At 42.4% G+C, this 25,574-nt stretch overlaps 1 protein-coding gene across 2 annotated transcripts in view; it reads left to right on the top strand.

Annotated features, from left to right (window-relative positions):
• PANK1 (pantothenate kinase 1) overlaps nucleotides 1-25,574 on the top strand; it is a gene marked incomplete at its 5' end in the record, with an annotated part of 65,802 nt that overhangs the window by 26,598 nt on the left and 13,630 nt on the right. For both annotated transcript variants that reach the window (XM_084244744.1, XM_084244745.1), the window contains 2 exons: nucleotides 14,007-14,359; nucleotides 22,932-23,185. In XM_084244744.1, the coding sequence (XP_084100870.1) occupies nucleotides 14,007-14,359; nucleotides 22,932-23,185 (607 nt within the window). The remainder of the gene's footprint in view (nucleotides 1-14,006; nucleotides 14,360-22,931; nucleotides 23,186-25,574) is intronic.

Below are 25,574 nucleotides of genomic sequence, written 5' to 3'. Positions count from 1 at the left end.
CTTCACCAGTAACACCTCTTAAAGTTCTGTGGCTTGGTTGTTGAAGAGGAGTTAGATTTTCTCAGGCTCCCCAAGCTATTTTTTTTTAAATTTTATGTAATTCTTACATCATTTTTCATTTTTGCACAATGTATGCATTTTCATTTTGGTTATATTCCCCATACAATTGCACCCCCCTCCTTATTTTGACCCTAGTCCTCCCTCCACCCCCCACGGTAGTGTGTCTCTGGTTTATAGTTGCTTGTTGATTTTGATTTTTACTTTGTATTAATTAGCCTTTTTCCTGGTCCCTTATTTAGGTTTTCTAACTTCCTGCTATGAGTGAGAACATCCAGTATTTTTCTTTTTTTTCTTTTTCTTTCTGACTTATTTCGCTGAGCATGATGCCTTCTAGCTCCATCCATGCTGTTGCAGATGGCATGAGTTTATCTTTTTTGATTGTTGAGTAATATTCCATTGTGTATATGTACCACATCTTCTTGATCCAGTGATCTGTTTTAGGGCATTTGGGTTGTTTCCATAGCTTAGCTATTGTAAATAGTGCTGCTATAAACATAGGGGTGCAGGTGCCCATTGGAATTAATGTTTCTCTGTCATTTGGGTAAATACCTAGGAGTGGAATTGCTGGATCATATGGAAGCTCTATGTTTAGTAGGTCAGGAAATCTCCACACAGCTCTCCATAGTGGTTGGACCAGTTTGCACTCCCACCAGCAGTGCAGGAGAGTTCCTTTTTCTCCACAACCTTGCCAACATTTGTTGTTGCTAGTTTTTTTAATATGTGCCATTCTCACTGGTGTAAGATGGTTTCTCATGGTAGTTTTGATTTTCATCTCCCTGATTACAAGTGATGTTGAACATTTTTTCATATGCTTGTTGGCCATTTGCATTTCCTCTTCGGAGAAGTTTCTTTTTAGCTCTTTCTGCCCATTTTTTGACTGGATTATTTTCTTTGTTTTTGTTGAGTCTCATCAGCTCTTTGTAGATTTTTGTGATCAGTCCTTTATCATTAGTGTTGTATGCAAAAATTTTCTCCCAGTTGGTAGGGTTTCTCTTTGTTTCGGTTATTGTCTGTTTTGCTGTGCAGAAGCTCTTTAATTTGATGTAGTCCCAGCTGTTTATCTTTGCCTTCACTATCACTGCTTTGGGTGATGTGTCTGTAAAGATGTCTTTGATGTGCATGTCATGTAGTATTTCGCCTATATTTCCTTTTCTGTATTTTATGGTTTCAGGTCTTATGTCTAGTTCTTTAATCCATTTTGAGTTGGTTTTTGTGCATGGTGTGAGGTAGTAGTTAGTCTTCATTCTTTTGCATGTAGCGACCCAGTTTTCCCAGCACCATTTATTGAACAAACTTTCTTTGCTTCAGTGCATATTCTTTGCTCCTTTGTAAAAGATTAGTTGACCATAAATCTGTGAGTTTATTTCTGGATTTGCTATTCAGTTCCATTGGTCTGTGTGTCTGTTCTTGTTCCAATACCATGCAGTTTTGATGATTATGGCATTGTAGTATAGTTTGAAGTCTGGGAATGTGATGCCTCCATTCCCTTTTTTTTTTTTCAGGAGACTGGCTATTCAGGGTTTTTGGTGATTCCGTATGAGTTTCATCAATAATTGTTCTATTTCTTTGAAGAATGTCTTTGAAATTTTTATTGGAATAGCATTGAATCTGTAAATTACCTTTGGTAGGATGACCATTTTAATAATGTTAATTCTTCCAATCCATGAGCAGGGGATGTCTTTCCATTTCTTTGTGTCTTGTTCTATTTCTTTTAACAGTGTCTTATTCTTTTCTTTGTATAGGTCCTTTACCTCTTTTGTTGGGAATAAACCTAAGTATTTGTTTTTTTTGTTTTAATAATAAAAGGGATTTTTTTTGATTTCTCCTTCAGATTTATTGTTTGTGTATATGAAGGCTACTGATTTTTGTGTGTTGATTTTGTATCCTGCCACTTTACTAAACTGATTAGTTTAATTAGTTTTTGTGGAGTTTTTGGGGTTCTCTATGTATATTATCATATCATCTGCGAACAGTGATAATTTAACTTCTTCCTACCCTATTTGGATTCCTTGTATGTCTTTCTCTGTCTTATTGCTCTGGCTAGGACTTCCAGTATTATATTGAAAAGCAGTGGTGAGAGTGGACATCCTTGTCTTGTTCCAGATCTTAATGGAAATGCTTTCAGCTTTTCGCCATTGAGAATGATGCTGGCTATGGGCTTGTCATATATGGCCTTTATGATGTTGAGGTTTGTTCTTTGTATCCCAAGAATTTCAAGGGCCTTTATCATAAATGGGTGTTGTACTTTGTCGAAAGCTTTCTCAGCATCTATTGATATTATCATACGGTTTTTGTATTTCTTTTTGTTGATATGTTGGATAACATTGATTGATTTTCGGATGTTGAATCATCCTTCTGTCCCTGGAATAAATTCTACTTGGTGTGGTGAATTATCTTATGGATACATTGTCCCCAAGCTCTTTTAAATTGTCTCTTAGATAGGAAATCACTTCTGTGGTGTTTCTTTCCCCCTCCTTTGCTCATTTGTGCTCTTTAGTTCATTGTGTACCTTTGAAATTTACTGCAGGAAGCATAAGTGCTCCTCAGAGACTAAGTCTAGTGTTCTAAAAGTCTCTAAGAAGCAGGCTTTGTTTCAAAGACATCGACTACCAATAAACATTTTAGATATTTTCACCACAAAATTTGGAATGTGGATATATTTCATAGTTTTAACCACCACCAGATTGCCAATCTTGGTTTGTGTTCAGAGAAAATTTTGTCACACTGGAGGTAGGTCCTGGATCTGGTTCTGTGAGAGAGGGAAGGTTCCAGGGGTTTAAAAAAAAAAAAAAAAAAAAAAAGTCAGAAGTTTTGATGAGGGGCATATTAATCAGGACAAGCCAAGAGCATCCGGTAGTAACTAGTAGCCCTCATACCTCAATGCTGGTTTAAAGTAACCAAGGTTTAGTTTTTATCATACTCTCTAAGTCATTCAAGGGGTGGCCATGGCCTACTTTCTGTCTTGTCATCCCTGTGATCCAGCTGTGGCGCAATCATTATCTTGAATTGTGCTGCTAATGGGTACAGAGAAAGCGTTTTGGAGGGTCTCACACCAGCTGTAAGTCCTCTTTCCTGGAAGTGACATATCCCATTTCCACGTGTGCCTATTGGCCTGATTAAGGCACATTACTCAGCTCAATTATCAAATCACTGGGAATGGCAGTCTGACCCCCTGGGCCTGGAAGGACAATAAACCAGAACTGTTTGGCCAGCGGTATTAATGACTACTGTGATTTTTCTGCTGATTGCCAGATATTTGGCTCACACTTCCTCCTACAGGTGAAACACATTCATTTTCTCTCCAAACGAGATGACCTGGCAGTTCCACCAAGTCACAGCATCTGGATGCTGTACAATAGGCACTAAAATCGACACAACATACAAAATAGATTAAACATCAACTCTGGATATGGGTTCTCTTGATCTAGAGACTTCTGCTGTTCGCACCTCCCCTACAGAGTGCATGTCAACAGGGAAATAATCAGACTGTAATATAAACACCAAAGTGTATATATTAGGGAATAGAGGTCATGATCTGGGTCCCCAGCCCCAGGCAGTCCCAAGATCCGTTCCACTGGTGTCAGGAGATTGGGAAGTTCAAAAGTAAAGTAGTCTGGGCTTGGGCCACCTGGTTTGAAACTTTTTGGGTTGGTTCTTGAGTTCATTTGCTTTTCATGATTGGTAGACAAGGCCCTTCAAACAGAAGAGAGTGTTGTGGAGTCTTTTGTAATAGTCTGTAGATGATCTCCACTGACATTTCTTTCATAGTCTCGGATAATGAGAAAAGGGATTGCTGAGTCACGTTGCACTCAGCAGCTCCCATGGAACGCTCACCGTTGTAGAGACAAGGTGGAGTCTGTTTGATTTAAAATGGCTTCCACATACATTAATATATAATGGTGAAACAAAGGTTGGAAAACTCAACATGTACTTCTGTTCAGAAAGGGGGTGATGAATGGGCGACATCCATTCTACTGGTCCACATTCTAAAACACTGAAGCAATCTGAAATCCCTCAGGTTCCCTGCCTTGTAGTGTAAGAGGGTGTTCCCCAGGAAAAGGGGTAGTTCCAGCTTCCCTGCCCCAGGTGGGGAACAGGTGTTTCCTGGGGAACACCCTGTTACAGTAGGTGCAGAAACTATCTCCAGGGTCCTGATTCTTCTCTCTTGGAGTGTTACGGAGCAACCCTGATATAAAATGGTTGCCTGGCTGTGGGTCCTCACCCGCGCGCTTGAAAGGGACTTATTTATACTCCACTACAGGCACACACAAAAGGTTAATAAAAGGTTTATTTACAAGGGAAAGGGAAATGAAGAAATGTACAACTCAGGGAGAAAATAGGGAAATAAAGTCTTTAATGCGTCCTACCCGACCTGGAAACCCAAAGGTACTCCAAGAGCTGGCTGAGCGCTGCGAGCTGGCGGAGAGCCAAAAAAGGAACCCCCCCCCCCCCCAAAAGCCCATGTGTCTGGTTTTATACCAAACCTGACTGCTTAACCCCACCCTCAGGTTCCAGCAACCTTCCCTTTGGTGGTGATGGGATTTGTCTGTCCCAGTGTCTTTGGCTTTGGTCTGGAGTGGGGGTGGAGTCCACAAAGCCTGTATGGAATTAGCTTTAGGGCATCCTTTTCCCCCTAACAGGAGGACCTCCCCAGTCCATCACCCAGTTCACTCCTGGGCTCTTCCAGCAGCCTCCTTGATCACATCTGCCATGAATTGTCTTGTGCCCTTCCAAGGGACAGAGCAGCTCTCTCAGTTTCTTCCTGACTTGATAGGGGTGGGGACACAAGGGTTCTTTTAGGTCTTAAATAGTTTTCCCAGCCTTTATAGGTTCAGACTTTGGCAGTACAACTCTTTTCAAAGGAAATGCATTTCTTATCTACTGAACTCCAGGTATGTTCATGTGCCTGTAGTCAAGCGCTCAGTTCTTGGCACATTTATAATTACTGTGTGCCTTTGTGTTTTGCCTTCCAGCCTTTCTTTAATGGCTTAATTCAGGATACTTCCCAGAGACCTTTAATCTCTCTTACCTTGAGCAATTCTAATTGAAAGTATTGCTGAAAAGCCACAACTTTAACTGCATCTTTGAGATTCTTAACCCTGTTAAAGTGTTAAGAGTGGGTATGTTGTAGAGCAACCCCGATACAAAACGGGGTGCCTGACTGTGGGTCCTCACCCGCGCACTTAAAAGGACCTATCAATGCTCTACTGCAGGCACACGCAAAAGGTTAATACAAGGTTTATTTACAAGGGAAGGGGAAATGAGGAAATGTACAGCTCAGGGAGAAAAGTGGGAGACAAAGTTTTAAATGAGTCCTACCCGATCCGCTGATCAGGAATCCCAAAATGGCGCTCTGAGAGCTGGCCGCAAGCCAGGAGCGGTGAAGCCAGGAGGCGAGTGATAGCAAGACCCCCAAGGCCCACGTGTTTGGTTTTTATATCCAACCTGGCTGCCCAACTCCACCCTCAGGTCCCAGCCACCTTCCCATTGGTGGTGATGGGATTTGTCTTTCCCAATGTCCTGATGGCTTTAGTCTGGAGTGGGGGTGGGGTCCACAAAGCCTGTATGGGATTAGCTCAGGACATCCTTTCCCCCTAACAGGTATGGTAGCCATTCTCTTCATTTGCGCCTCACCCCAAAACTAGGTGCTGAGTGACCTTTTTCACCCAAAAGCTGTCTCCTGGATTTATCCTTCATCTGCTGGGGAAGAGAAGCAGCTGTTTTTCCAATGCTGCAAGTCTGACTTGATGAACTGTATTTCCTTTCCTTTTTGGTTTGTAAACTAGTCAGTTATTTTCTGACCGCAGCAATCCCTCTCTCTTTCAGAAAAGTTACACTTTTTAAAATGCATCTGATATAGCTTTTGGAGTTGCGGGGTCCTTGCGTTCACTCTAGGAAAGGTTTCACCAGAGCTCCCGTTTTGGCTGCAGCAGCGAGCTCCCCAGGCGAGTTTCTCCACGAGACAGAGACATTAGTTATATTTAAAGAACAAGTTTATTAGGGAAAGGGAAAGAGATAGGTTTGCTGAGAGAGGCCTGCATGATTGCAGGCGGGTGGCCTTGAGGAGAGCTGCCTCCGCTGTGGGAGGTCAGTGAGGAGAAGCCGGGCATGGACTGGTCATGGGCAGGCAGGAAGCTGCTGCCCTGTAGAGGGACAGAGTTTGTGAAAAGAAGCACCTGCATAGTCACAGGCAGAAGGACTGCTGCCCCATGCCAGTGCAGAGATTTAACTGATACAGACTTCTCTTTGGGAGGGGTCACTCCCGTGGAGTGGCCTGCTTGTTGCTGATGTTGGGTAACAGGCAAAACCAGAAAGGGACCAGAGATTCCAGGGTGGGCCCAATCTCCATATCTTTACCCTCAGGTCTGTGCTCCATTCTCTATGGCATCTGATCCTAGGGTCTCATGCCTTGTGATAAGGAGCTGGAGCCTAAGGGCTCAACCTCTACAGCTGGGTTTACTGGTCATGTTATTCCCCTCGACCCCCACCTCCTTGTGTGAGTCGGGTTTTAGTCTTGTGAGGCCTCCTTTCCAGTCTTTCTATTCTTGTCCTCCATCACGTCCATCAATAGCCAATAGAAACATTTGACTTTGAACCTTTTCCACTAGATATGCTAATTTTTTAGGTGTATTCTCTGCCTTCCGAGTTAAGATACATGATAGTGATGTCATTTTTGGAGTCAGTGGGTTTGGAGTGCGGGGTCCTTGGGTTTACTCTGGGAAAGATTTCACCAGAGCTTCCCTTCCAGCAGCATGTGGCGAGTTTCCCAGGCGAGTTTCTCCACGAGACAGACAGTAGTTATATTTAGAGGGCAGGTTTATTAGGGAGAAGGACAGAAGAATAAAGGACACTTGCATAGACACAAGCAGCCAGAAAAACTGCCCTAAAGGGACAGGTTTGCTGAGAGAGGCCTGCATGGTTGCAGGCGGGCGGCCTTGAGGAGAGCTGCCTCTGCTGAGGGAGGTCAGTGAAGAGAAGCCCGGCAGGGACAGGTCACCAACAGGCAGGAAGGCTGCTGCCCTGTGGAGGGACAGAGTTGGTGAAAAGAAGCACCTGCATAGGCACAGGTGGACAGAAGGACTGTTGCCCCATGCCAGTGCAGAGATTTTAGGATACAGACTTCTCTTTGGTAGGGGCTCACTCCTGAGAGTGGTTTGTTTGTTTGTTGACTTTGATTAAACTATGTAGAATTTAAAAGGGCCCAGGTTTCTACAATGGCCCTCAATCTCTATATCTCCACCTTCAGATCTGTTCTCCTGACACCCCCTACAGCAGTCTGATACCTGCCTGGGTCTTGTGATCTAGGTGTTGGCCCCTAAGGATCTTAGTTTCTATAGTTGCATTAATGGCTATGTTAATCCCTTCTATTACCCACCTCCTTGTGTGAGTCTTGTGATGCCTCCTTTAAGTTTTCTATTCTTTTCCTCCACCAATAATTGTGCATTGTGGATTAGCTGCATTTTCACTCCAGCACTTAGGGGGAGAGATCAGTCACATCTGGACTACTTCCAGTCCCTATGGGAAAGCTCAGGAGGGTCTTATGACCAGAGCTAAATGCTCTGGCCTGGAAGTGATGACCTTTACCTTCCTTCTCACCATTAAAGCAATTTCCTTCAGCCTTGTTTTTGAGCTGTATCCATCTTGAGATGTATGACTCTTTTTTTTAAAAAAGATTGATTTATTCATGCATACAAGAACCAGGGTATAGGCCAGATGTGCGGTAGGGTGAGAGGATTTACCAGAGACAGAACAGGGAACAGAACAGGCAGACTGACTGAAATACACTGCTGAGGGGAGCAGCGGGCGAGACAGGAGAGATCTTCTGTGCCATGTGGGTTGCTCCCTGGCTGGCCGGGGATTGAACCATGCTGCAGAGGCTGCAGACAGCTTCACAGCGCAGCTGTGCTCAACTGCCTGCACCACCAGGGAGACCCAGATGTATGAATCTCTTAGATATATAGTATTCCATCATTACCATTTAAGTATATCATATTTTATTTGTACATTGGTGGGCATCTAGATTGTTACCAGTTATGACAAATGCTGCAGTGACCATCTTTGTATATGTCACTTGCTATACACATGCATGCATTTCCTTAAGGAATGTTTTCTTTATTCAGAATATGCTGAGAAAAGATGGCCCCAAAGTCAACTACTTACTGGTATCAGCTTGTTCTATGAACATTGGTTTCTAGTTTATATACACCTCACTATGGTAGTGTGATAAAGCAAAATTGATCCAAACGGTTTGAAATTAACTTTAATATAAGGGATTCATGTTGGCAGCAACCTATCTAATAGCAAGTGTAAAGGTGTTACAAGGAGTCATACAAAATGGAAGGTTTTTATAGTCATAAAGAAGGACAAGGAAAGAGATTATTTTAGGAAAAACCACTTTCCTTTAGGGGAAAACCACTTTCCTTTAGGGGAAGGGAGAGGTCATCTTATCATACAGATAACTCACCACTGCTTAGCAGGAAATTGCATACTGATTGGTTTAAAATTTTGCTTTTATGAGAGATCAAAACTGCATTTTTGTTAGACATTAAGTCTTGGCTTACATGACTCCATTTTGGGCCTTTTTTTTTTTTTTTTTAACAGAAACTATTTTGAGTGAGTAGATCCAATTTACTTGTTTGTGGAAGTCTGCTTGTCAGTTTGAGTCTAGTCTCCTGTTGAACATCCTTGGTGAATATTCTAGAAAATAATAATAAAAAAAAAGTGATACCTGATTTAGGAAGGAGGAGTAAAGGGAGAATGCCAACATTATGTATCTAGAACCAGCAGTCGGCTGACAAACATAGACTTTTCTTCTCTGCATTTCAGCTGAATTTATCAAAGCATCTGGGTATCCTGGATTAGAGAAGACATGAGTTATGAATGGTAGTTACATTCTGATGTTCTTCCTTCCTGTCCAGAGCTTGTATATATGGGAAGTGCTGGTTTGGGTATACTTTGATATCAGGAAGGTGAATAAAACTGTATATTTACAGCATGAGTGTGTCCTGTAAAACATTTAAATGTGAATGGAAGAGCAAGTTTTTTTTAATGCTATACCTCTATGGTTTTTTAAAATTGTATTTTTTATTGAGGCAACATTCGGTGAAGGCAGTTTCTATTGCCATTTAAACTATTACATTATTCAATTCTTATTTCCTTTCATTTTAACAAAAACTGCTAATGCAATATTCAACTGAATTTTCAAAACTATACTTTTTTTTTTTATAGAGGCATGTTTTTATTTATTTATTTATTTGTTTGTTTTGTTTATACATGCACTGGGTACAGTCAGAAGCGCGGTAGGGCGAGAGAATTCACCAGAGCCAGAGTGGGGAGCAGAACAGGCAGAAGGACCGAAGTACACTGCTGAGGGGAGCAGCGGGCGGCAGGAGAGGTCTGTGCGCCATGTGGGACCCTCCTCCGGTGGCCGGGGAGCAGCCGGGGATCAAACCGGCGCCGCAGAGGCCGCGGGCAGCTTCGCAACCCAGCGCTCAACCGCTGCGCCACCGGGGAGGCCCTCAAAACTATACTTTTGAGCATTGTTTTTGTTGAGTTGCCAACAAAACCTTTGAAATGACTGGAAAACGAACAAGAAGAACATTTTTGATATGTGTAGGTGTCCCCTTTTGCAGTTGAACAAGTGAGACTTTCTTCAGTTGCCTGTTGTTACCAATATCCATCCAAAGATAAGGCCATGTGGGGACTCTTTATCCCAGAGTGCCAGTAACAGCTGCATCTGGGTGAGTGCTGGTTTTCTGGTACAGAACTAGATTATTTTCTGGGTTTCAAACAGCTTGTTCTGTCCATTCTGTGCTGAGATGTCTGCTATTTTCCATTATTACTGAATTCTTATTTTTAAACTTCTGCATGTACTGAACATTGTAAGTGTAGTGTTTTCTTCATCCTTTCTCCCCACATCTCTAGCCTCTGCCGGTAAAGTTTCATCCTGCCAGCCCCTAAAAATATTAACAACCTAGTGGGGAGGGGGACGACCTGTATATCTTTATGTAGGCTCTTTTCACAGTAGGTTGGGGATGGGCTGTCTCTCCAGGCAATTGGTATAAATCTCATTCATTCTTTTTAACAGCTAACTAATATTCTATGGCTTAGAAGTCATATACTAAAGGGCATATACTTTGTTTATAGTTTGCTTTAATTTAGTCACCCTAAAGGGTGCTGCAATAACCATTCTTTTTTTTTTTTTTTTAAAGATTTATTTATTTATACAAGAACTGGGGTACAGGCCAGATGGGTGAGAGGGTGAGAAAATTCACCAGAGACAGAGCGGGGAACAGAACAGGCAGATTGACTGAAATACACTGCTGAGGGGAGCAGCGGGTGAGCCAGGAGAGGTCTGCTGCGCCATGTGGGATTCTCTCCGGCTGGCCGGGATCAAACCGGCACTGCAGAGGATGCGGACAGCTTCACAGTGCGGCGCTCAACCACCTGCGCCATCAGGGAGGCCCTGCAATAACCATTCTTATACCTGTCTTAGAATACTGGCACTTTTTAATAAAATCCAGGGATGGTGTTTGACTGTGTTAAAAGTGTTTGTGTACTGTTAATTTTAATAGATGTTGCCAGAGTCTTTCCAAAGTGGTTGTCTAAGCACTGTTTCAGAATCCCTGCCCCCCAGCCTGTCCAGTAGAAGGTGTCTTCCTTACTCTCATAAGAATGGATTTCAGGTGCAGTGCTGACTGAGATCCTGGTGCTTATTGATGTGCCTTGGGGTTTCAGTGGAGTTGAAAACTAGGACTCTGGTCAAGCTCTATGGGGTGGTTGTGATTTTTTTCTTTAATTTCTTAAATTGTGCATTAAAAGTTTGTGGTAGGAAGGGAATTGGAGACCATTCTGCTGCAGTCTTTTCCTTTCATGGATAAGAGAATTGAGATTCAGAAGTGGAGGGCATTGCACTGACTGCTACTGACTGCGCTTGTGGAGTTAGTTCTGAATCCTGGCTTTGGGCTTTATCTGTTATCCACTGTGGGCCCTGCTGACAGCAAGCATGGACCAAGAAATGTCATCTGTGAGATGAGTTGACAAATAGAGACGGACTATTTCCAGTTTGCTATTGTCTCCTGTGAGAACAAGCAAGCAAGCTTCCCAGCCTACACTGGACTGTGGGATTGCTATGTAAAATTATGCAAAAATAATAAGATGTTTGTTAAACTTGGTCTTATCAGTGGATCAATTTGTTAATCTTAATCTTTAAAGGGGTTTGGAATTGACTTTTCCAAGCTATTTGAGTTACTATCTACTAAATATGGAACAACTGTCTTGGCTCAAAGTTAAATGACAACAGTGAAGCACAGGAAAGAAGATTCTGCATAAGGGTTGGCTTCCTGATAAGCACCCCCTTTCTCTACCTCCCCTGACATGCTGATATAGAGAGCTAAGGAGTAGGGCTGCCTAGGAAAAATAACTTGTGTTCTTATGTTCCTGGCAATGTAATTTCTAGGTGTAATATGCACAATTGACAAGGGCCTGTGTGGATGTTTTGTAGGGCTGGATAAAATAAACTTTATGAAATAAGCCTGTTTATCTCTCTGAGTCTTTAAACTCAGTTTTAATATTACAGTTTCAGATTCAGCCCATGGTTTGCTGAGGTAGATGTCAAGGGAGATCCCAAATTTTAGATTCCTTTTTGGGTTTGCTCTGTCTTCACCAGGAAAATTTTTGGTGCAGTATTAACTTTCCAGATTGCCTCCAAATGATGTCCGCCTGTTCAGGTAGCACAGCCTGTTCTCTTGATGACAATTAAAGTAATTGTGGGGCCTCCCCTGGTGGCGCAGCAGTTGAGCGCTGGGCTGCGAAGCTGCCCGCAGCCTCTGCAGTGCCCGTTCATTTCCTGGCCACCAGTGAGGGTCCCACATGGCGCGACAGACCTTTCCTGCCGTGCGCGCTGCTCCCCTCAGCAGTGTATTTCGTCATTCTGCTTGTTCTGTTCCCCGCTCTGGCTCTGGTGAATTCTCTCAACCTCCTGCACATCTGACTGTACCCAGTACTTGTATTAAAAAAAAAAAAATAATAATTGTGATGAGGTTCATTTTGTCATGGGTAAGCATCTCCAGCAGATTAAATATATGTGTGTTATAATGTATATAGGGATAGTTAATATATAGTAAATGTGGAGGTGTGCCTTTGTATCACAGACCTGCTCAGAAGCTGTGTTTATTTGCAGGCTTTTCTGTCAGTGACCACAGTTCTTCTAATCTAGTAATCCCAAAGCTGCAGATTAGAACTGCTGGAGAACTTTTAATAAAAATACTCATGGCCCAAATCCTGTACCTGATTTAAGTGAGAACCTCAGTAGCATTTTATCGAGTATACATTCCACAATTTCTTGATCCAGACATCAGTTGATGGGCACTTAGTTTGGATCTGTGGCACTTGGTGATTGTAGACAGTACTGTTATGAAGAAGGAAGTACGTGTCTTTTTGTATTAGGGTTTTCATACTTTTTGGGTAAATATCTAGTAGAGTAGGAGTATTGCTGGTGGAGGGTGAATGAAGCATATGTACATATGGAAGAATAAAAATGTAACCCAAAGTTATATAGGCGTGTAAATGACAAATTCAATATGAAAATTGTAACATCCATTCTTTTTTTTTTTTATTAAAGATTATTTATTTATACAAGCACTGGGTACAGTCAGAAGCACGGGAGGGTGAGAGAATTCACCAGAGCCAGAACAGGGAGCAGAACAGGCAGACTGACGAAATACACTGCTGAGGGGAGCAGCAGGTGGCAGGAGAGGTCTGCACCTCATGTGGGACCCTTGCCGGTGGCCAGGGATCGAACCAGTGCTGCAGAGGCTGTGGGCAGCTTCGCAGCCCAGCGCTAAATCGCTGCGCCACCAGGGAGGCCCTGTAACGTCCATTCTTTAAAAAAACAAAACGAAACAAAATTTGTAGGAGAGGAGACCAGAGATTAGAATGTTAAAAGCAATTTTAATAGGCCAGTTGCCCTGAGGACTTGTAAGTGGGCCATTTGAGGTGGAGAGGTTCTCTGCTTAATGAAGAAAGAAGATGTAACTATTCTTAGAATTCTGCCACCACGGAGATCATCTTCTGCAGTGATCCTCTCCTCTAGCCGGTTTTTTCTACCTTTCTCCTTCCTATTTTTCTGTAGAAAAGTGGGGCCACATCTTATAAGTCAGCTTGTGAAAGCACAAATTGAATGCTGTAAAAACAATCATTGGGCCCCAAAGGCTTATGTAGATTGTAGACCACACACTGTCTCTTGGTGCATCTAGCATCTTCTGGTGTTGGAACAGATTACTGTGTCTTTGGCTGAGGTTCTGATGACATTTGGGGGTGAAGGCATATGCAAAATGTTTCTTTAATTATTGGAATTGTAGCCAGTGTGGTGAGATTCTCGAACCCTGGGAAACACATGAGTCGACTTAGGGAACGCAGGCCCTGCTTCTCGATGCTCAAGGCTGAGGCATATTTTTTTTTAAAGATTTATTTATTTATTTATGCATACAAGAATTGGGGTACAGGCCAGAAGTGCGGAGGGGGGGTGAGAGGATTCACCAGAGACAGAGTGGGGAGCAGAACAGGTGGATTGACTGAGATACACTGCTGAGGGGAGCAACGGGCGAGACAGGAGAGGTCTGTTGCACCATGTGGGTAGCTCCCTGGCTGGGCATTGAACTTATGCTACAGTGGTTGTGGACAGCTTGTGGACAGGTTGTGTCTTAACCCCTTGCGCCACCAGGGAGGCCCCTGAGGCAGATTGTAATTGCAAGGAGTGGGGGTGGAATCATGGACACCATTTAAATTTTGAGTTTCTCTTTGCCTGTGTTTTTTAGGCACAGATAGTTGAATTCAGGTCAGTTGAATACTAAATGCACCTGTGGGTGTGATGCTGCTGAATATTTAGAAATCAAGTGTTTCTTTGGATGTGTAGATTTCATGGTACTCTGTCTTTCTGTCCCCAGCCTTCCCGTGGTTTGGCATGGATATCGGTGGAACGTTGGTTAAACTGGTTTACTTTGAACCAAAGGACATTACAGCTGAAGAGGAGCAAGAGGAGGTGGAAAACCTGAAGAGCATTAGGAAGTATTTGACTTCTAATACTGCTTATGGGAAAACTGGGATTCGAGATGTCCACCTGGAACTGAAAAACTTGACCATGTGTGGGCGCAAAGGGAACCTGCACTTCATCCGCTTCCCCAGCTGTGCTATGCACAGGTTCATTCAGATGGGCAGTGAGAAGAACTTCTCCAGCCTGCACACCACTCTCTGCGCCACGGGAGGTGGGGCTTTCAAGTTTGAAGAGGACTTCAGAATGGTATGTTGGGTTGTCCTTATTAAAACAGCAAAACCACCTCTTAGAGAAAGAAAGCAAGCCTCCCACATACCCATATTCATGGCATCTCCTACTGATGGAAGAAGTAGACTACTAGCCTTGGAACTTTGGACAAGTTTACTTTGCCTTTCTGTGCCTCAGTTTCCTCATCTATTTGAGAATAAAAATTGTTCCTGCCTCATAGAGTTGTTACATGAAGGAGTAAATGCTCAATATATATTAGCTGTCATCATCATCATTTTTGTGACAATTACTGCTGTGCAATATGCTAAAAATATGCTTCTAAAGTATTTGTTAGTTTTTTACAGACTCTCAAGTTGTCATGAAAAGCATAATCATTATGCCAGTTTTGTAGATAGACTGAGGCCAACAGGAAAGGCTTTCTGTAAGTCCTGTTAAAAATTCTTTCTGGAGTCTGCCCATTTGCCGTATATCTGTTTTATGAATGTCATTTCAAAATTCTGCTCACAAAAATAATCTTTGATGTTATTTATAGAGGAATTCCTTTATTAATGACTGCAATTAGGGAGTATGGGCTACCATGGTAAGAATAATGCTGCATGCTGACAGGCAACACATACCAGCTCTGTGTTAGTTGCTTAGATGGAAGGCATGGATGAGTACCATGGAGTACAAGCTTTCTCCTTATTTAGTAATCCTTTAACAGATAGTCAAGATAATGTCTATACTGTTCAACCTCACCTAAGGGAATAACATAAGAATAAAGTAAAATAATGTGGAGAAAATAAATGGAAGCTATATTAGCAAAAGAAGGGTTGGAAGACTCAGGAAGACAAAGGAAGAGTGGCATTAGTCTTGCCAGAAAGTTGAAACTATAGTGAGGTCAATTGTAAAACACATTTTCTCAAAACCTGGAGTGCAAGTTACTGGCATTTTCATGCAGCTCATGTAATTCAGTCTGGCCACAGAATTTATCATGACTGACTTAATTAATGCATTATTGGTTATATTTAATATAGCCATAAATGCAGATTTTACTTGTTTCATTGAAGATAACATTGTTGTTCTCACTGGTTGTAGTTAGTAGTTTCAATAAGAGCTGGTGGCAGAGTCCCAGAGCATAATCCTAACTGAGATTGAGTTTCCATGTTTTGACTGTTTTCTTGTGTGTCTTCTTTCCTATCCAATGGTAGAATTTGATATCTCCACTTACTTAAATGGTTTATGGGATATTTTTTCCCACCAGAGGGATCCAGTGATCAGAAAGACTTTTGAAATCAAGAAGGTTAAGATGGAGGGGCCTAAAAATTATATTTGAGTCCATAATTGAAAAAAGCAGTGATCCTGAATTCTATTGCTGTCTCTGCATTTAACCAGCTGGGTTTCTTTGAGTGAACATGTCTTTCCAGTGGGCCTCAGTTTCATTATCTGTAAAATGGTGGCAGTAGGGGTTAGAAGAGGAGGGATTTCTAGGAAGTCGGAGTAGAGGTGGAGAACTTGGGAGTGCAGCATTCTCGTGTGACATGGATGAGGAAATTAAAACTAAAGAGAGATTAAGAGGCTCTGGTTGTGCACCTAGGTAAGAGCCAGGGTGTCAGCAGTTCAGTTCTGATTCAGAGGGAAATGCTGTCCTACTCCTAGGGCAGTGAGGTCCCTATATCCCTCTAGGACACCCTGTCTGTTCCTCCCTGCTAGGGAACCTGAGTGACCCAGGGTGACCTGGAATATTTGTGCAACCCCATCAATGCTTCTGTGCCTCCTCTGAGGTAATGTATGTTACTCAATATATGTTGGCCTTACGCAAGTGTATTTCTCAAAGTTCTGAATCAAGAAAGGTCAGATCTTACTACAACCAAGATAGTGCGGTCTCTGCTCCCTGGAGCAGGTTGTTGGAGCCTTGTGAATACATCAGAGCAGGGAGCAAGTCTGGATTATTTGCTGATAGCTTGGCCAGGTGGAGGCACATAAAAGAAAATATATGGGCTGCCTTCTTTTTCTATGCTTAGTTTGGGCCAAATCAAAGCCCGAAGATCTCTTTCTGTAGCCTTTTTGTCAGTGTGCTAAACGATGTGTCCTTATCCTTCCCAAGGTTGTGAGGATGAATAGATTTTAGTATCTTCTTTTCCAGCCACTCATTTACTTACTCGACAAGTAAATCTTGCTCCTTCTATGCACCAAATACTGTCAAGAACAAAACTAAACCCCGTTCCTTCAGAGCTTACATTTTAGTGTGAAAAGTCACTAAATAATTAGATAAGCAAGTGAATATAGAATATGCCAAATGGTGACAAGCAGTATGGAGTGGGGACAGCAGCAGGGCAAGAGGGGACGGAGTGCTGGGTCTCTGTGGGATGAAGTGACTTGGGAGTAGGAACTGAAACAACGAAAAAACAAGTCGAGCAAACCATGTTGGTTTCAGGGCAGAGTATTTTAGGCAGTGAGAATAGTAAGTGCTAAGTTTATAGGTATGCTGTATCCAAGTTCTTTCCTGTTCCAGAATAGAAAATTGACAGTGCTTGCTTAGTTGTAAAAGGCTCAATAGCTACTACAGTATATGTTAGGCAATCTGATAATAAAGCATTGGACATAATTATAAAGTCCTGTTATTGCATAAAATCATTGTTTTGGTATAATGCAACTTTACATGGTTTTTAAAAACCTGAGTGATTAAGGTTAACCAAAAGATATTCAGCAAACCTTGAAGAGTTAGCAGTTGTTATTTTTGAAGATGTTGTCTTCTCCTATATAGTAAATGTACTTTTCTTTCAATACTGTTAACTTCATCCAATTCAGAATGTACAAGAAAGAGCTGTAAACTGTGAGACAAGCATTGGATTAGACCCCTGTGTAGAACACTTTCAGTTGAATAAGGCTGCATTTCTTCTTTTCCTCCCTTCCTTCCTTCTTTTAACATTTTAGGTTCACTGTCACAAACAAATCTCTGATTGGCAAGAATTAGGCTTCAAAATCCAGGAGTCGCCAAAATGAAACACAAAAGAAAAATGTTATTACAAGAGGTCTAAGAAACTGATAAACCAGCGAGAGGTCCCACCATTTAAAACAGTGGTCCCCAAGAGTCAGGGGGTGTCTGCTGACTGTGCTTCAGGACACAGACCATTGTAGGTTGGCTTGGTGTTTACCCCATTGTCTGTATGCCTTGAGTTTTGTTTTGAAGAACCTGCCAGAATATTTTCATCCATAACTATACTTCTTAGCTTCAACAAGAGTATTCTTTAGAATGCAAAGCATTCTAACAACAGAAAATTTATAGAAAAAAGTCCCCTTTCTGTCCACCTATCTTTATGGTAATAGGTCCTTTTCCCTGTGAGTTTTGTTCCATGCAGGCTAAGAATAATTAGAAGTTAGAGGTGACTTTTTCAATGACTTAAGAGGAAAAAAAAATGACCTACATTCTGAACAAACAGGATATAACAATATTCTTCAGTTGACTTGAGGTTTAGGGCTCAGAAAAGGATTTTTAGGTATCTTTATCACATTTTTTTTCAAGGTGTGAGGGCTTAAGAATTAGCCTACTGTCGTCAACAGAACAACCTAAAAGAATTAATATTGGTGGAAAAATCATCAGGAGGAGGTCGGGCGGCTCTGTGCAGTCTGTCTTCTGGTCATTTGAGAGCATTTGTCAGCCTGTTTCCTGTTATTAATCCAGGGACTGATTTATGATGGTGTAGGAGCACAGAGTTGGTAGACATTGGCATCCTTCACTTCTGACCTGACACATTTGACCACTCCCCTTTAATCAGTGGGGGGGAGAAGAAGATCCCAGCTTGGACGTTTTGTTAAATTTCTCACAGATGTTTGAAATCCATCTCTCTCACAGGTCTCTGTTAGCATTCCTTCGTTGAGAGAAAAGAACCCTGCTTTTATATGCAAATTGTGCTTGGTTTAGTAAGATAACCATTTCTGCCACTCGCTAGAGTATTTATAGGGCCAGTGTCAGCAAAAGCCCCATTGAAAGTGTAAGGTGTTATAAGGATGTGTATTTTACTTATTTTGGAAACACAATTTGGTGACTCATTTCTCAACTCCCAGGGAGTGCTGTAAGTCTCTTCCCATAAGGAGTAGGTGTGGAAACTCTTGGGATGGTTTTTACTCGATTAATTTATTTACCTATTTATTTAGTTATTAGAATATCTATCAATTATGTCCTGAGCATGCCTTGTGTTGGGGTCCATATTTTTCTAATATTAACATACAAGGAATCACTAAATTCCCTCTTAAAATTAGAGAGCTGGTTGTCAACTTTACCAGCACAGCTTGGTTAAAAGGTTATGTTCACATTTGCTGGATCCTCATGTTTGCTGGGTCTGATATTTCAGATCTATCAGCATTTGAGACCCATTATAGAGATTAGCATGGCATTTATATATATGATATATGTATATATGACTATATATATATATGACTAGTAGAAGACAGATTAAGCTCGAAATGTTTTGACACCTTGTGATAGTTCTAAAAATTTCAATAGTAGCTGCTAGCACTTAAAAATTGGAAGATTTCACATAAAAATCAGGATTTCTGGCTCATGAAAAAAGCAGGATCATTGGTGACACTGAGCCCCATTCCCACTTGGGAACAGTGGGGTGCAGGGAATTTGAAATCTGTGCGGATTGCCTTGTGTGCCAGAGTCCCAGTCATTCAGGTACTTTACATCCAGTCAGTGCTTCAATCCTTTAAGTTTTCCTAGTGACCCCAGAGGCATTTGCATTCTACCCCTGATAAAAAGAAAACAGCCCAGGCAGAGTGTTTCTCAGAAGCTGGATCTTTTAACATTTCTCCTTTAGGCTTTTCACAAGGTTGACTGGTTGTACTAATGAACTGCAAAGTCTGATGGGTGACAGACTTGCAGGTGGCTTTCTGGAAATCCAGTAACAATTTCACAGATTGCTTCCATTTGGGAACCTGGCCTTTTCCTGGATGGTGTTTTGAGGGGGTCTTTGTAGGTCTAATTGAAAGTGACTAATATCTTTCTTAATTTGGAGATTCATGACCTCAGGCTTGAGAAATACCCACCCCTCAGGGAAATGTATAGGAGAGATGTTTGTTTGCTGTTCCACTTTATTTGCAAATGGATTTGGGGGGAAAAGGTGAGATAAGGATGTTTCCTTTCAAAACAAAGTTGTCCTTGTTTATTTGCCTTGGCAGATTTTTCTGTTTCCTTAGCATAGTCTCAGAGTGTCAGCAGGACAGACCCTGTCTCTTGTTTGTGATGTTGGCTGTCAATATTGCTGATGGGCCTGTGATTAATTTTTAAGCAGGTTTAACCTATGGTCCCAGGAAGGGCTGATGAAATTGCTACTTTTCCATTTGGTATGATCCAGGAGATGAGAACTTTCTTTGTTCCATGTAACAAATGTTTATTAAGCAATAAGTATGGGCAGGCCTTTGAGCATGATGCTCAGTGACAACTGAGCAGTGGGGGCTGCTTGGGAGGCAGTATTCACACTGCCTTGTCTCATTGAAGTCCCTTAGGCCGCCCCATAGTTTTTTATCTACAGGATTACCCTCTTAAAAATGTAATATTATATGCATCTCACCCCAAAGTTTCCTTTGGTAGAAAATAAAATAGTTAACCATATGGGCTACATCTTCCTTATCACCAGTGTCATTTGGAATGGTTGTCTCTGTGAGTCAGGAATACTTCTACTCTCTGACTGGCAGCCTGTTTGAATTCTGCTCTTTAGGTATAGATTTTGTTGAATGGAATATTCAGATGAGAGACAACAAATTCAAAGTTTTCTTAGAGTTGTAAACTTTTATAATGAAAATGATGTCTTTTTTTTTTTTTTTAAGAATTTTATTTATTTATGCATGGAAGAACTGGGATGTAGGCCAGAGGTTTGGGGGTGAGACAATTCACCAGAGTCAGAGTGGGAAAGCAGAATAGGTGGATCTACTGAAATACCCTGATAAAGGGGAGCAGTGGGTGAGACAGAGAGGTCTGCTGCACATTATGTGGGTAGCTCCCTGGCTGGGGATCGAAATTAGGCCATAGAGGTGATAGTGCTGAGACTAAACTGCTAGGCCACCAGGAAGGCCTAATATAGAAGCACAGTGCTTGTATAGGTTACTTCCAGATCTCATACGCGTTACCCATTTTGTCAATGAAGACGAGAGGGCACGGCATACTTGCTATTTGTGTCTCTTAGGGAAAATTACTTAAGCTTCGTGAGCCTTAACCACAGAATTAGAACACTCTTTAAAAGGATTTTTATGAGAATTACATGATCTAGTACAAGTGCTTGACATATAGTACACAACAAATAATAGCCATTATTTTCTTGAAGATTTTTTTAAACATTTAGACCGTGTAAATTTTCTTTCTTCATTGGCTCAGTTTCATGTTGGTGATTGTTAGATATTTTGTCCATGGAAAATGATCATCAACCAGACCTCCTGACCAGAGTAATATCAATCTTTTTTGTGTGTGTGTGTGTGTGGGGGGGGGGGGCCCTCGCCAGTGGCCGGGGAACAAACTGGCGCTGCAGAGGCTGCGGGCAGCCTCACAGCCCAGCGCTCAACTGCTGCGCCACCAGGGGAGGCCCAGTAATATCAATCTTGAGGATCATGAGTTAAAGTTTTGAGGATACAAAGTAGCCACTCACTGTTAAGGCTAGTCCGCAGCCAACTCCTCTCTCCTTAATTCCCGGCACCCCCTATACTGAGGAGATTGGCAGTTTTGTCTCATAGTGTTGTAGAGCAACCCCGATACAAAACGGGGTGCCTGACTGTGGGTCCTCACCCGCGCGCTTAAAAGGACTTATCAATGCTCTACTGCAGGCACACGTGAAAGGTTAATAAAAGGTTTATTTACAAGGGAAGGGGAAATGAGGAAATGTACAGCTCTGGGAGAAAAGTGGGAGACAAAGTTTTAAATGAGTCCTACCCGATCCGCCGATCAGGAATCCCAAAATGGCGCTCTCAGAGTTGGCCGCCAGCCAGGAGCGGTGAAGCCAGGAGGCGAGCGATCGCGAGCCAGAGAGCCCAAGGCCCACGTGTTTGGTTTTTTTATATCCAACCTGGCTGCCCAACTCCACCCTCAGGTCCCAGCCACCCTCCCTTTGGTGGTGATGGGATTTGTCTTTCCCAATGTCTTGATGGCTTTAGTCTAGAGTGGGGGTGGGGTCCACAAAGCCTGTATGGGATTAACTCAGGACATCACTTCCCCCTAACAATTGGAACAAACTTTGGAACCATCCCAACTATCAATAAAAGAGCAAATGTCTTTTGAGCTCTTTATACATGGCAAGCTCAGTGTAAGCTGTTTACATGTATTATCAGGTAAGCCTCACAACAATGCTATGTAGTGGGTATTACCCCAATTCTACAGATGAGGAGACTGAGGCTTGAGGAGTTAAGTTGCCCCATATCCCTCAGTTGAGTGTTGGTGCTAGAATTCAAAGCCAGGTCTGGCAACCTCCAAAGTCCAAGTCTGGAAAAGCGGGAGTTGGGCTTTGTGAGGTCAGTGGAGTTTGTCCTCAGCACCAGGCACCCTTGGGTACTCATGTCCTGCCAAGGAAGTGTAGGATTCTTGCTGTCTCAGAACGTTCTCACTGTCTTCACCTGCAAGAGAACCCTGGTGCCCGTGGTAAGCTGTGCTAACCTCCTGTGGCTGCTGTAATGAATTATCATAAGTTTGGTGGCTTGAAACAACAGAAATTTATTCTTTTTTTTTTTTTTAAGATTTATTTATTTATTTATACAAGCACTGGGCACAGTCAGAAGCGCGGGAGGGTGAGAGAATTCACCAGAGCCAGAGTGGGGAGCAGAGCAGGCAGAAGGACCGAGGTACACTGCTGAGGGGAGCAGCGGGCGGCAGGAAAGGTCTGCGTGCCATGTGGGACCCTCCGGGGAGCAGCCGGGGAACGAACCGGTGCTACAGAGGCTGTGGGCAGCTTTGCAACCCAGTGCTCAACTGCTGTGCCACCGGGGAGGCCCCAGAAATTTCTTTCATAGTTCTTGAGGCCAGAAATGTTAGCCAAACTCGAGGTGTTGCTGGGAACATACTTTCTTCAGAGGCTTTTGTGGCTGTTGGCATTTCCATTTCTTGGCCTGTAGTGTGACACTCCAGTGTCTGCCTTCATCTTTGTGTGGACTTCTCTGTGTTTATCAGATCTTTCTTGTGTATCTCTTATAAGGAAACTGGTTAGCAGATTTAGGGCCTTCCCCTATAAACTAGGGTGTACTCTCCAGGTCAACATCCTTAACTTAGTTACATGTGCAAAGATCCTTTTTTCCAAACTAGGTAGCATTCATAGTCTCTGAAAATTAGAACATGGATATATCTTTCTGGGGCTGCCATTCAGCCCTCTGCACATACTAATGGATGCTTTTCCAGCACCCAGGCAGGCTCTCTGTCCTTTTGCACACACTGTGGGCAGATGCGGTGTCCAGCAAAGACTGCTTTTCCAGTAGAGTGACTGATCATCAATATGATTTTACAGCATGGTCTTTCAAGGGTGTACTTTCTGTACTTTTACTGTTCATGACACATTTTAAGTCCAGCTAAAAGCCTCCGGGGCTTCCCTGGAGGTGGTCACAGCCTCTCTGACCAGGTTTTGTCCTCTTTCAGATTGCTGACCTGCAGCTCCACAAACTGGATGAACTGGACTGTCTGATTCAGGGCCTGCTCTACGTTGACTCGGTCGGCTTCAACGGCAAGCCGGAATGTTACTATTTTGAAAATCCCACAAATCCTGAATTGTGTCAAAAAAAGCCGTACTGCCTTGATAATCCATACCCCATGTTGCTGGTGAACATGGGCTCAGGTGTCAGCATTCTAGCAGTGTACTCCAAGGACAACTATAAAAGAGTTACAGGGACCAGGTAAACACGGTTTCCACTAGGAGAACATTTTGTGCCTCTTCCCTGAAGACCATTTGAGAAAAAGATTATTCATATTGAATACATTTTTAAAAGAAGGAACTTGACTTCCTTAGTCAACCAAGAAGGATCTTTGTTGAACAATATGTTAAAGGAGTAAGAGGGTGATTTGTATAAATACTAATAGAATACAGCCCTTGCCCTGTTGGAAACTGGTCAAGTGGTGGAAGAAGGGCCCCACACTTCAGTTTTTCCAAAAGGCAGTACTAATTTAGTGCCACGTGGATGGCAGGAACAAAAGCACAGTAGAGTCCAGGTGGAAGGATGCTTGACGTGGTAGAGAAGGCTTCAAAAGAAACCTTCTCTGGAACCTCCTTCATGTCCACATCAGGTGATTTGCTTGAAATCATATGTCATTCTAATAAAGAAATCAGATTGAGTTTACAAAGAATGTTACCTTCAGGTAAATTCTCCAGCTGAAATTTGGAAGAGTTTGCACACCTCCCAGGGAACATTGGAGTGCAAAGGACAGAAAGTCAGCCCTGTGGTCACAGTTGGAGGAATCCTTGTTTTTTCATACACATACTCCAAGACTGGTAAGGGCAGACAGGCTCAGGTTCCTGAGAGTGGGAATTCAACATAGGGAAAATATCCAGGTCAGAGATCTTTGAGAAATACTAGTGTAAACAAACTTGAATTGGTTTTCCTTACTTTTAAGAGAAGGATTTTTGTATGAAATATTTCTCCAACTTGTTGGGCCCTAGAAGCCATTTTTGGAGGGATGATGTGAGACACTAGTGCCACAGGGAGTGTGCCTTGGGCATGAGGTTGAAACCATTGTTTTGATAGATAAAGATATCACTTGACTTCTCTGGGCTTCAGTATCCTCATTTGTGCCATGAAGGGGTTATTTCTTAGATAGTTCTTATGGGATCTGCCAGTATTGTAGTTCCCCCGCTAGGAGGAGAGCACTGCTTTCCTATGCTGTTTCTGTGATTTGTATTAGGTTCTGTTTATTTTTATTTATTTATTTATTTAAATATTTATTTATTCATACAAGAACTGGGGTACAGGCCAGAGGTGTGGGGGTGAGAGGATTCACCAGAGACAGAGTGGGGAACAGAACAGGAAGACTGACTGAAATACACTGCTGAGGGGAGCAGTGGGTGAGACAGGAGAGGTCTGCTGTGCCATGTGGGAAGTTCCCTGGCTGGCTGGGAATCGAACTCGTGCTGCAGAGGCTGCAGATAGCTTCACAGTGCTGTACTTAACCTCTTGTGTTACCAGGGAGGCTGGTGGGTCTGTTTAAATCAGTGGTTCACCACTGGGGAAGGGAATATTTTTTGGGCAATGTCTGGGGATACTTTTGGTTGGCACAACATTAGATGGGCATCTACTGACTAAAGCTCAGGGTTGTTGGTAAATATCCTACGACATATAGGGTAACCTCTACATTCCCCTAGAAAAAAGTATGTAGTCCCAAATGTCAACAGTACTGCTAGTGAGAAACCCTGGCGTTTGTGTGTGTGTGTGTACTCTCTGACTTGAGTCCTGATTGTATTCAGAATATAGCTTTGGTGTGTAAGTTAATTACCCCTAATACATTTTTCTCACCAAGAATACAGAACAAAACCTGCTTGCTCACACAGAATCACAATTGATCCCTGGCATTATTAGGGCTATCTAGAGTGTCAAAGACAAATGAGTATTTCATTTGAGCTGGTTTTACCTTAGAGAATGACCTGATAAAAGTTCAATTTTAAAGAAACAGAAGAACTCCTCCCAGAAGGAGTTCTTGAGAGTTAGTCCCAAGGTAACAGCAAGCTAAACATTTTCTGCAATTGAACACAATTTATTATCTTGTAATTTAACATCCAAGAAGTCTATGAATTTATACCTCAGTTCTAATTTCTCAAACTTGGAGATTCCAGGGATTTGGGTTATCTTCTGGAACAGCTGCTAATGATCATTTGAGGTGTTTGGTTTCTATAACACGTGATAATGTCTGTAAGTTTTAGTTACTGGTAAATTCCCATTAATGACTAGTGCCTCACAGTCATTACCAAATTCTGTCGAAGTTTCTCTGTAAGCTCTCTGCAACTAGTAGCTCTAAAAATGTTGCTGTGAGGAGACTGAACGTTAATAGAGAAGCCTTCTTTCAGGGCATCGCACAGACGGCGGGGGTGGGGGGGGTGGGGTGGGGAATATCAATTCTGTGGGCCCCAGAGTTGTTCTAGCAAAGATTTCTCTGACTCTAAGTTAGAAAACCACTGATATAAATTATTATGGTCAGCAGTGAACGTCAGTCATCTTGTGGAACATACTTTGAGAATCACTGGTCTAAGCAAATCACTTAAGCTTTGAGTTTTGCTACTCTTATTGTAAACTGATA

The sequence above is a fragment of the Talpa europaea genome (genome assembly GCF_964194135.1).
Source record: "Talpa europaea genome assembly, chromosome: 10".
Taxonomy (NCBI): Eukaryota; Metazoa; Chordata; class Mammalia; order Eulipotyphla; family Talpidae; genus Talpa; species Talpa europaea.
The sequence above is the reverse complement of the archived record's forward strand: the minus strand, read 5'-3'. Positions and strand labels throughout refer to the sequence as shown.